General features: G+C 44.1%; 1 protein-coding gene across 1 annotated transcript; it reads right to left on the bottom strand.

The window, feature by feature from the left end:
• Positions 1-53: 53 nt before the first annotated feature.
• Positions 54-12,065, bottom strand: nup85 (nucleoporin 85). Its single transcript, XM_084488402.1, has 19 exons — positions 11,590-12,065; positions 11,313-11,400; positions 11,067-11,223; positions 10,879-10,949; positions 10,705-10,748; positions 10,483-10,552; positions 10,282-10,403; positions 9,754-9,888; positions 9,430-9,552; positions 8,942-9,073; positions 8,525-8,628; positions 8,313-8,396; positions 8,002-8,067; positions 7,618-7,769; positions 7,353-7,470; positions 6,533-6,633; positions 5,708-5,859; positions 3,410-3,508; positions 54-236 (listed from the first exon to the last, which is right to left on the bottom strand). Exons 1-19 carry the CDS (start codon positions 11,743-11,745, stop codon positions 138-140), a joined length of 2,073 nt encoding a protein of 690 aa, XP_084344528.1. The 5' UTR covers positions 11,746-12,065; the 3' UTR covers positions 54-137.
• Positions 12,066-12,310: the final 245 nt, after the last annotated feature.

Below are 12,310 nucleotides of genomic sequence, written 5' to 3'. Positions count from 1 at the left end.
ACCCGAAATCTGTTTCAATGTATTTACTTAACTGTTAATTATCAAAAAGCATGTTTCAATCACTTGATTTAATACACAGTACAAAAACAATACAACGGAGGGGTGACAAAGACAAAGGCTTTCAGCTAAAACACTCTTCAGACCGCCACGGTCCCTTCTTTGACGATGGCCATGGCCAGGTTCCTCGCCAGGGCCAGCCTCAGCAGCTCCACCTTGGTCACCATCATGTCTTCATCCTGAAAGGTCATGGTTTGACAGGTCTGCTTTGAAACTTTTAAACTGTGCAATGCCCAGCCCCTTCCTATTATTCATGGTACATTTTTTCAAAAACAAACTAAGTCAGTGATATTCAGACTTACAATAAGAAAAACTCAGTCCCCTCTATTGAAATTTAATGTATTTTTTACGTGAAACTACAAATGAAAATTAAAACTGCGCGCAGTGATGAACGGGACCTCGCGCCGGCTTGCAGCCGCCACTACGAGGTCCCGTTCATCACTGCGCGCAGTTTTAAAAAAAAATCGCGCCGGCTTGCGGCCGCGTCACGTGCCGTCGTAACATGTGTGCTGGCAAGATGTGCACATGTTAGGACCGCACGTGACGCAGCCGCAAGCCGGCACGAGGTCCCGTTCATCACTGCGCGCAGTTTTAAAAAAGCGCAGTTTTAAAAAAAATTCGCAAATTTATGTAATCTGTAGAAGCAGAGGTGCCCTGTGGTGTCCTACTGATTGTTTTGACATTAACATGTAAGACCACATTTAACTGAATTACATGTTGTAACAACTTTAACTAACATTATTAACCCTACATCAATGATAAATTCCCTAGGAGGAGTTAGTTGAAATACAAGGCGAAAAAGTGAAAGTATTCCATTCAAAATGGCCAACTTTGACAGCACGCCACGGCCATGCCCTTCAACGTACAGTCACAAATAGCACGATTTTGTTTCAGCACCACTTCATGACTGTACTGACCAATTTTGAAGCAGATCCGATAAATTCCCTAGGAGGAGTTAGTTTAATACAAGGCGACGGATTTCAAAAATGGCCAAATTTGACGGCACGCCACGGACACGCCCTTCAACGTACAGTCACAAATAGCACGATTTTGGTTCAGCACCACTTCATGACTGTACTGACCAATTGTGAAGCAGATGCGATAAATTCCCTAGGAGGAGTTCGTTCAAATACAATGCGAAAAAGTGAAATTCCATTCAAAATGGCCAACTTTGACATCACGCCACAGACACGCCCTTCAACGTACAGTCCCAAATAGCACGATTTTGGTTCAGCACCACTTCATGACTGTACTGACCAATTTTTAAGCAGATCCGATAAATTCCCTAGGAGGAGTTCATTCAAATACAAGGCGACGGAATTCCAAAATGGCCAACTTTGACGGCACGCCACGGACACGCCCTTCAACATACAGTCACAAATAGCACGATTTTGGTTCAGCACCACTTCATGACTGTACTGACCAATTTTTAAGCAGATCCGATAAATTCCCTAGGAGGAGTTCATTCAAATACAAGGCCAAAAAGTGAAAAAAAATTCAAAATGGCCGCCAAAAGTGAAAATTAGAAATGCAAATAGCCGACTTCCTGTGGGGTTTGGGGCATGGGTCCAAGAGGCTTTTCTGTAGGTATGGGCACATTGTACGTGAATACTGAGTTTCATACATATTGGTGAAACGTGGCGCAGGGGCTGCTTTTTAAAGTTCCTGTAGGGGGCGCTACAAAAAATAGAAACACGAATTTTGGTATGTGAGCTATCGGCAGCAGTTTACACGTGTGCTGTGAATTTCATATTCATAACTATTACGGTGTCCGCAGAGTGATCGACCCTCCTCTGGCGGCCATGTTGTTTTTTCAATCGACTTAATTTTAATTGAGCAGTTAGAACTTTGGTACTTAACGGCCACTGAGTTGGTCCCGCTCAAATCAAACATTGCGTCTATGAACTGTGGCTATTTTAGTAACAGGCCACGCCCATTTCGAAGCCACGCCCCATTTGAAAAATTGTTGACTTTATCTTGTTCAGAATTTGATTCTGAACAACTTTAGTAGAGGGGTCCAAAGTCCTAGGAGTCCAACTTCATGTAGATATGTGCAATTTACTATTTTCGGGGTGAAAAACACACCCATTTCAGAACTCAATGGCTCATGGGTACTTTGAAATTTATCCTACAGACTAATCCTTATGTCAGATTGAAGATAATGGGCCATAGATGATATGTGCCAAAGGAATTTTGTCAAAGTCGAAAAACCTGGGATCCTTGGGGAATTTACTGTTTTTAACTAAATTCAAAATGGCGGGAAATCTGGCTACCGGAAGTGCTAAGTTAGTATCTGCAAATTTGTTCAGCATGAGGATTTGCATATGTGTGCAAAGTTTCATGAGTTTAGGTCCAACCGGTGACGAGTTATGCTTGTGCAAACGTTGAAATTTTGGCATAGTTGGTATAGCGCCACCTAGGGGCGAATGTGAATTTGAGGGCTAGAATATCAAATTTTTCACCAGTCCCACAAAATGTGCCAAATAAAAATGAGTTTTCGAATATGTGCAGGGGGGGAAAAATGCAGTCGAAGTGGCTAAAAATAATAAGAAGAAGAATAATCATGAGGATTTCAATAGGGTCCTTGCCAAGTTTGGCTCGGTCCCTAATAAGCTGCGTACAATTAGAAACGCCATCATATCATGCCGAACGGTGTTGAGTTTGCACCCCTATCCATGTATGAACGTAGCCTCAAAATAATCGACCAATTGAAGGACAATTCCGGTATTTTGAACATTGAGTCCCCTTTCTGGTTTGTCTAGGATGAAATAGAGTGGTTGACACCGACATGTTGACTATTGGTCCCGTCTTGGGTATTTGGCTCATTTTGAACGCCCCTGCCTGCTTCAGAATGGCTGGCTACATGCATGCACAAACCTGTCCTTAAAACAACCCTAAACGTTCATTTTCAGACATGTGCTGTTTACGTTTGGTTGTAGTCTTTTCACTCGATTCTCTGTCTCAACAGTAGGGCTAGAACCAAGCGAAAAGACTACAACCAAACGTAAACAGCCCCCCTTTCCGTTTCTGGCCAACGAGCCTTCCAACAGAAACCTGGGATTTACAAAATACGATAAATGTGCAATAAAACACGACAGAAGGCAGGGCGATTCAAAATGAGCCAAATACCGAGACAGGACCAATAGTCAACATGTCGGTGTCCACCACTCTACTTCATCCTAGACAAACCAGAAAGAGTCACTCTCAGCCCAAAGCAAGAAAAAAAAGCAAGCAAGATACCTAACCCCTACCTTAATTAAATGCTTCCAAAATGTCACTTTGCAGAAATGCATGTGCTTAAATGACCATATGTATAGACCAAGCATTGTAAAGGGGTGGTTGAAATGAGTACCTGCATGGGTGCATCCAGACCCGTGGTGGTCTTTAGTGAGGAGGTGAGTTCCTCCAGACAGAAGATGAGCTCATGGGTTTGGTCCGCTGAGAAGATAGCCTGCGATAGGAATAACAGCAGCATAGTTTCACTCACAGCTCTGGGGCTGCCATGACGACATAATAAAACTGCATACATAGCTAGGTAGAAAGAACCCTCCTTTGTCTGCTACCTTCAGTGTAATCATCTATAAGGTCCTATGGCACTGTGCCGAGCAGCTGGGAGGTGTGTTCCAACATGTTTCAGGGCTCTCTGAGCAGCAGCTCATGCCCCGCCATGTGGAAAAACTCAACAGTGATCCCCATCCCAAAGAAGGGCACCACCAAGGTCCTGAATGACCTTAGACCGGTGGCTCTCACCTCCCTGGTCATGAAGGCCATGGAGAGGATCATCAAGGAGCACATCACCAAGGTGACTGGCTCCATGATGGACCCACTGCAGTTTGCTTACCAGGCTAGCAGGGGTGTCGATGAAGCAAAAATATTCATCTTAAACACCATCCATAAGCATCTGGAAATACCCAAGACCACAGCCACACTTCTGTTTGCTGACTTCTCATCAGCATTCAACACAATGCAGCAACACATTTTTCATCACATGCTTCCACCTCAACCACCAACTCACTCTGTGGATTATAGACTTCCTCACCAACAGATCACAGAGGGTGTTGGTGAACCACACCTTGTCCGACACCCTCTTCACCTCCACTGGATCTCCACAAGGCTGTGTCCTCTCCCCTCTTCTCTTCATTCTCTACACTGATGACTGCAGATCCACCCAGCCAAACTGCCACTTTGTAAAATTTGCTGATGACACCTCCTTGTCTCTGCTTCCCAGCCATACACAACATCACAGCTCAGCCCTGCAGGACTTTATAGTATGGTGCGAAAAGTCTTGTCTTGAGCTTAACATAAGCAAAACCAAGGACATGATTGTGACCTTTTCACCCCAACAGAGACAGTTGGCTGAGGCAGTCACCACTGTCGTCCAGCAGGAGTGGTGGAGACAGTGGAGGTATACAAATACCTGGGAACAGCCTTCGACAACCTGCTAAGGTTTTCCTCCAACACAGAGGAAATCCTTAAAAAGTGCCATCAGAGACAGAACCTACTCAGGAAGCTGAAGTCATTCTACTATGCATTCATTGGAAATGTAATAACCTTCTCTTTCACCAGCTGGTTCCACTCCATCACCCTACAAAACAGAAACCACCTGTTGAGCGTGGTTAAGGTCTGCTCAAAAATTATTGAGCAGCCCGTCCGAACCCTCACTGCCCTATGTGACCAACAGACTGTTAGGGTAGCAGGATGACTCAGGACCCCTCTCACATCCTGTCTCCTGAGTGGCTCCCTCAGGACCCCTCTCACATCCTGTCTCCTGAGTGGCTCCCTCAGGACGCAGACTCCGCTGTCCGGGCTGCCGGACTCAGATGAGGAAGGCAACCTTCACCTCGAGGGCTGTCCAGCTTATTAATGATCACTGACTCAGGAACATATGGTTAGAATTGCCTTCTATACGCACTTTTATTTTTTATTTTGAAGCACTAAGGAAGCACTTTAAAAACTTAAAACTACTACTTTGTGTTGAATGATGAGATGCAGTGTGTGCTGTGTGGTTGTGCAATGTGTCTGTGAATTGTGTATGTTGGTTGATTGTGCGGTATGCCTGCTGCTTGTGTTTATGCGTGCTGCTTATATTTGTTGATTGTGTCCTGAAGCTACTGTAATGCGCCCCTTTTAAATTGCCCCTTGGGGACAAATAAAGTGCTTTGAAGTTGAAGTGCACAGCCATTTGCATTCAATGTCTCATGACATATGGCTGGCAAGTGTGTTATAACAGCTTTTTGATTGGGTGTTTAGGGTAAGTATATGTAACCATATATATATATATATATATATATATAATATATATATTATATAACCATATAAAAAAAATAACCAATCAGTGGTACACCTTTACATTTTGTCAGGGTATCTGTAGGGACATTTTCTCATCAGTAAATGAGCCGGCTACAATCTGTGGCAGCTGTGATTTCACAGCTGGACTTATTCAGACATAACCAATTACTAGCCAATTAATGGTCGATATAACTGTTTTGATGCAAGTTGTATAATGACGACATTTCGAGTTTCCATATATTCCTTTCATAAACTTTAACAGTAGATGCTTAATGGCTCTGAGTGTGCCTCTATTTTATTATTGGTAAACATCAATGCAACATGTTCAGAGTGATATCCAGGGGGTTGGGTGGAGTCTGACCTCTTTCTGCTCCAGCAGGGGCAGCGCGTCGGTCAGCAGGGTCATCCAGAAGCTGCGCGGGGCGATCTGGGCTGTCATGAGGGACAGGAGGAGCTTGGCGGCGTCCAGGAAGCGGTTTTCCCCGTACAGCTTGTGGAACTCGCGGTACTTTCCTGCAGAAACACACATAAGTGTTTCTGTAAGTCTACTTTCTGCAGATGCATTTCACACACACACACACACACACACACACACACACACACACACACACACACACACACACACACACACACACACACACACACACACACACACACACACACAGCTGGGTCGCCGGTCTTGTGATCCCTCCTATGTCTCACAAGTGTGTCATGGGGTCAGAATTAGAAGCTGACAACATTGGTTGACAATAGTCAGGTTGGGGGAGAGTCGATGGGCCAGATAAATCTAATTTCTGTTCAAAGCTGATTGAGATCAAACGTCCACATGCAGTTGAATGGAGCCCGGTTGTATGTTTTTTTTTACACTCAAGGGCTATTAATGCTGGAAAGAAAGTGGCATTTTATCAGATGCAAGAATATACATAATCTAGTAATTTGTGGATTTTTGTGTTAAATGTTTTTTCCCAAATACTCCCTTGGAGTCAAAAGCATCACAAACATACACAAGAATCACATGCTGGTGCATTAAGGTTCATTAAAAGAGTGTGTGTGCATCATATGACCAGTCCAGGAATGGCTCTTGGGAACCAGCCAGGAGGACACATGTGCCTGAATGTGAGTCCATGTGAAGAGGAACCTTAGGAGACAGGTACGATGACCAGACACCATGGCTCTGGGCTCCTACCTAGGAAGGTCAGCCTGTCGCTAAGCAACATGGCCGGCCCAAGGTTGTCGATCAGGTCCAGATCAGAGAAGGTGCCCCTGGCGCAGTAGTCTTGCAGGAATCTGCAACACACACACACACACACACACACACACACACACACACACACACACACACACACACACACACACACACACACACACACACACACACACACACACACACACACACACACACACACACTTCAATTCCTGCCCTCAATCTGCCAAATATGGACTGTTTCCGCTGCTGGTTGCACAGATCATAAACAATGGCGTGAGGTGAAACCAAAGGTTAATACAGAACAGAACCAATGGGTGACGTAACAGATGCTACGTATATATTTTTTGCAGTCTTTGTTTTGCAGTGTTGCGTTTATTCTTGACTCTTACTAGGATGTGAAGGATGTGGGTCTGTAGCGACCGTGGTTCAGGTGGTAGAGCGGGTTGGCCAACAATCGGAGGGTCGGCGGTTCAATCCCGGCCCTTGCCACTTGTGTCATGGTCGTTGTGTCACACCCTTCACCCACCTTGCCTCGTGTGAATGTGTGTGACTGCTGTGTGTGAATGTTTGAGGTGGTGGTCTGAATGGCAGCCACGCTTCCGTCAGTCTGCCCCAGGGCAGCTGGGCTACTATCGTCGTTTACCACCACCGGTATGAGTGTGTGTGAATGGTAAGCGTCTTTGGGTCATTGAAAAGCGCTATATTAATTATTATTATTATAAATCCACTTCCTGCTCACACAATCTTTAAATAGAGTTTATTGCAGATGTATATGTCATTCATTGACGTGTGCACTAACCTCTCTGATATGAGTGTAGCGAAGGCGGCGTCTTTGGCCCTGATGCTCCAGGAGAGAGCCGACCCCAGCCGGTTGTTCCTCAGTGCCCGCTTGGCCATTATCTTACAGATGCTTCGCACTTACGGTTCCCGTAAGAAGGTCCCCACAAGGTCAGTGAAATTAGAAGGTGTATCTGGAAATTTGGCCTTTTCTGCCATTGAATGTACGTGTATATAATGGTGGTGTGCACACAGACTGACTGAATAACAGAAAGCCAGAGACCAACCTTGCTCGGACATCTGCCTTTGTTCACAGATCCTGAGGACCTTGAGAGCCTTGCGCTCCGTATCCAGGGGAACATGCTCAATCTGCTGCTCCAGGTATACGCGGCCAAACTCGGGACAGTGGTCAAAGTAGTCCACCGCCAGCTGCCACAGACTACACACACACACACACATTAAGTAGGTCAAAAAAAAACAACACAGGAAATTCTAATACAAATTCTCGTCCCAGCCAGAAAAGACTAAATGTGTGCTTGATTTGGAAAGACATCATTTTTAGAGATATATTTTTCCACCAAGTTCGTGCCATAAAGAAACGAAAACCCCTATTTAAGCACCACATAAAAGGTTCCCTATGAGGCCCACCCAGAGTGAACAGTGCAGGTTACCTGTGATGGGTGAACAAACCCGAGGCATACTCCAGCAGTAGAAACTCCCTCAGGTTCGAGCCAAAACTGAGCACAAGAGAAGATGTTAGCAATCTTAAACTTTCATTGACATAACTGTTAAATGATTCCTCACATAATTATGCTTTGTAGAATGAGATCCATATATGTATGGATGTTTAGCTCTTCGTGCTCCTGTTTTGCTCTTAGTGCAAACCTTATGTTGTTATGCACAGGAGCCCCGATTCATTGAGCTCTGGCCTGGTGCTTGAGTTAGTTTAATGAAAAAATACGCAGTATTCAAAACCACCAACTGTAGGTTGTGGGACTGCAGGAGGTTGCAGTGATCCAGTAGGTCCGTCAGATGTGCAACAAACCACCAGTTGTTGAGGGCAATGCTAAAAGAGTATGCAAATTATTGAAAAAAATGCAATGGTTTACTTAATTATACAGCCATATGACAGGAACACTACATGGTTGAGCATTACTTGATGATAGTTAGTTTGTGTTTGTATGTGGGCATTACCTGCAGTCCTTGATGACCTGGTGGATGTCAAACTCAAAGGCAGCCAATAAGATGCTGTCCAGAGGTTCTGGGGTGCTTTGCGAGTCAAACATGGCCAGGCATGACTGCAACACACTGCTAGGTTAACATTTCCCCAAAGGCAGTACGTTACAAAACACACAGATCAAGTTTCAAAAAAATAATAATTAATATCACAATCTTATCATCCTTAATTTACGATGAAGCAATATCTTTCATTTCATATCCATCCAATACCACTATAAGAGAATAAACAATATTATTGAATTATAGTGTCGTAACTGAATCAAATAATGATTAAATTAAAATTGTTTAATACTGGTAATGACACTATAAATCAGTCTAAACGACTGAGACTATCACTAACTTACTAAGAGTAATTGTGTATGAAGCATATACCTGTGCATAGTAATGCAGCTCTGTGGGCTTGACCGTGGGGTGGGAGAAGAGCAGGCGGGTGACCAGGAAGTGATACCAGGTGCTGAGCAGGTCCTTCTGCTCCAGTAGGGCATCCTCGTCCCCCATCAAGAGCTAGTAGGCATAACACTACAGGGGTTTACAAGACCGTTGTATGGACGTAGCAGCCGTGAAAAACTACTATTTTGCGCCGGTGGATTTGCCTTCATCAGGTTGCGCTGTTGTTCGAGAACTAGCCAGATATCAAATGAAGAAAACAATATATTGTCTTTGTTTCACGAGAACAAAATCACATTTCTTCCCCATTACTTAGAATGGTGGCGGGTCAACCTCATCCACCTACCGCAAACCAGTTCAAGGCTGTTAGACATGCTTGTCGCCATGGCTGCCACTTAGTAGGCTGTTTCTAAACACTAGCAGGGTTGGGGAACAGAATGTGGAATCCTGCATTCACAGTAAAGGTCACAGACCTTGCAGATGAGCTCCAGGTTAGGATCGCTGGCGAAGGAGTTGTCTTGCAGGCTGTGGTCCACCTCGTCGTGCCAGTGTCTCCATTTGACGTCGAACTCTGTCAGTGTCTGGCTTCCGCCAGGCTGGGGGGGGGGGGGGGGGGGGGGGTCAAGGGGTCACAGGGTCAAGGGTGAGCAACTAGAAAGAGCTATAGGAGAGCCGTGATAGATTGATTCGGATGAGGTTACCTGGTAACATTTGGTTAAAACTATATTTGGTGAGTAAATCAGAAGATATAATGACCCTATAAAATGACTGAGACCATGCAAGTATGTGAGCCGTACGTTGTAGACAGGCATCTTGCTGAGCAGGTTGTCCATCTGCTTATACATGCTTCTGGCCGCCGGCTTCAGCGCACTCCACTTCACCAGCATCTGTCTGGCCTCGTCCATTCTGCCCTGCAGAATGTAGCTCAGCACCTGTAGCAAAGGTTGTGGTGGTCATTCAAGACATCCTGTGTAGCTCAGCTGCTAGTCATGGCATTAACCCTGCCAGGTTTATGGCATGGTTTGACTGACTGGGGCCACCATTGCTAAGAATATAAGCAAATGTGGTATCAGTGCCCACCAAATGATTGAATTATAATACTAGATGATATTACAGACAAAAACATGATGCTTTGATAGCTTATCACCGGTGATACCATTGGGTTAGGAGTGTGAACTTTAAAAAGGGCAGTGATCGTGTTAATAGGTCTTCTATGACTAATAAAAAATGATATAATTTATCATCCAAGTAATTAACCTATCAATATTAAATCTATGCTGTAGAACATCTCTGAATGAAGCTAACCTGTGTGTTGTTGTACTCACCACATCCCAGTAGCCATGGTGCTCAGTGGGGCTCTCACTCTGAAGGACCTCCTGGGCCTTCTCATCCACATCAGCCTTGTGCAGCCTCACCCAGTCCAGCAGGTGCAGCAGAAGAGACCCCCCTAAGTGAAACACATCTAACCTTTAAAGTCCCCAGTGAATGAGAGAGATTAAATAAAAGAAAGTTGGGCAGACTCTAACCTGGAGCAGCATCAATGAAAAGCACTTCACACAGATTCCAGATCAGCTCGATAGCCAGGAGAATTGACACCTGTCATGAAATACAAGCATATCCTCTCAAGGTTTCCTATGGCTACAGAATGCAACTGTCAATTTATTTATAAAATGGTAATTTAGCAGCTACTTTAGACAAGTAGAGATAAAATTATGAAATCATCAAGTTAAACCTAGACATAGCAATACCTGATTTCCATACTGTGTGGCCATTTCTGTATCTTGTGTTAAAACTGGGAAAGTAGAAAACAAGAGTATATTTAAAAAATATACCAGTAATATGAGAAAAATTAATTATTAAAAATATATTATAATAATAAAAATACAAGGCTTAATACATCAACTTAATTTAAATGTTATTACCTGCAACTTGCTGTAGCTCTTCCATGCAGGCTCGAATAACTGATCTGTAGTTTTTACTGATGCTGACGAACCTTGGGGGAAGGACAGCAGGAGTGCCATCAGGCTCACTGATTTCACAAATGTAACTAAAGCTCTCTCTCACTATCTCAATCTCTAAATCTCTCTCACATACAGAACGAGGATCTTACTGTGTTTTCTTGTTTTTGTTAGGGAGGTCCTCTCTAATGGTCTGCAGTCCGACGAAGATGTGGTGGGATTCATTAAAGAGTTTGCGTAAAATAGGAGAGTAGATGTCCTCATCTTTCCTAACCTCATGGATGAAGGTGGAGCACGTACCCTCAGCACCTGACAAGCACAGAGATGTTAAAGGTATGATGATAAAGTGACGAGGATATTGACGCATGTAAGAAGCGTAACTCTCTTGTATTACACACCTGATGATTTGTAGATAGTGTCATACACCAATATGTCTCCAGGACCCCAAACAAACCCCAAATGATTTCCCTCACTGGCCGGGATGTTCTGGAATGTAGCAAAAGGTGAACGTATCAATGCAGAATAATGGCACATTATTACATTATATGGCACATAATTACATTATATGGCACATTATTACATTATATGGCACAACGCGGCGGAGCGTGTTTTAACTGTTAGCTAGGTTAGCGCTGCCGTTCAGCCTGACCACTAAAGACAAAGTATTGGACTTACAGTTGTTGTCGGCTCAACGTCTAACTCCTCCATTTTGAACCCAATCAGATCGATACACTGTTGGTTGCTTTGAATATCGGCACTATTGTAAAACACACACGCATGTCGTGCACTACAGCTCCCCGCCTCAGGTTCAGTCCGAGGACCCCAACGCATGTAGTGGTGACGTCAGTGTGGGGACTATCAGCGCCTGCTTAAAAACAACTTTAAATGTATTTGTTATATCGTCTTCCTCGTCTTTATCTTTTATATTTATTTTGAATATAGCTTGAGCACACTCATTTAATGAATAAAGACGTATAGGAGAAAATCTGAGATACTGCGTTATGGAGATATTACGTGATACTCTAATATCTGTCCTGTTCTCCACGCAGTGGTCATGGCAGTAAGAACAAGATGGCCGCTGCGCTCTACTCAAACCAAACCGTCCTCACATCTGATATAATCACATCTAATCACATCTAAAGGTCCCTACTGCACGAGAACTGAGACTAACATAGCAGGTTATCGTTATCAAATGTCCATGCAAAAAAAAGACTTGACAACATCCTCCGTTTGAAATAAATCGAAATAAATGGGAGAAAAACGAAATGCGCGTGCACGTGCTATTGAAAGCTTCTTTGCCGCGCATCCGGTCAATCCCGCCCACAAATAGACTGCGCATTGTACCACGTGACTGATGTAGCCATTCACATACGAAGACAGTGGACGCGCATGGACG

Source organism: Micromesistius poutassou (assembly GCF_964030765.1).
Source record: "Micromesistius poutassou genome assembly, chromosome: 1".
NCBI lineage: Eukaryota > Metazoa > Chordata > Actinopteri > Gadiformes > Gadidae > Micromesistius > Micromesistius poutassou.
This window is presented reverse-complemented; position numbering and strand designations above follow the sequence as displayed.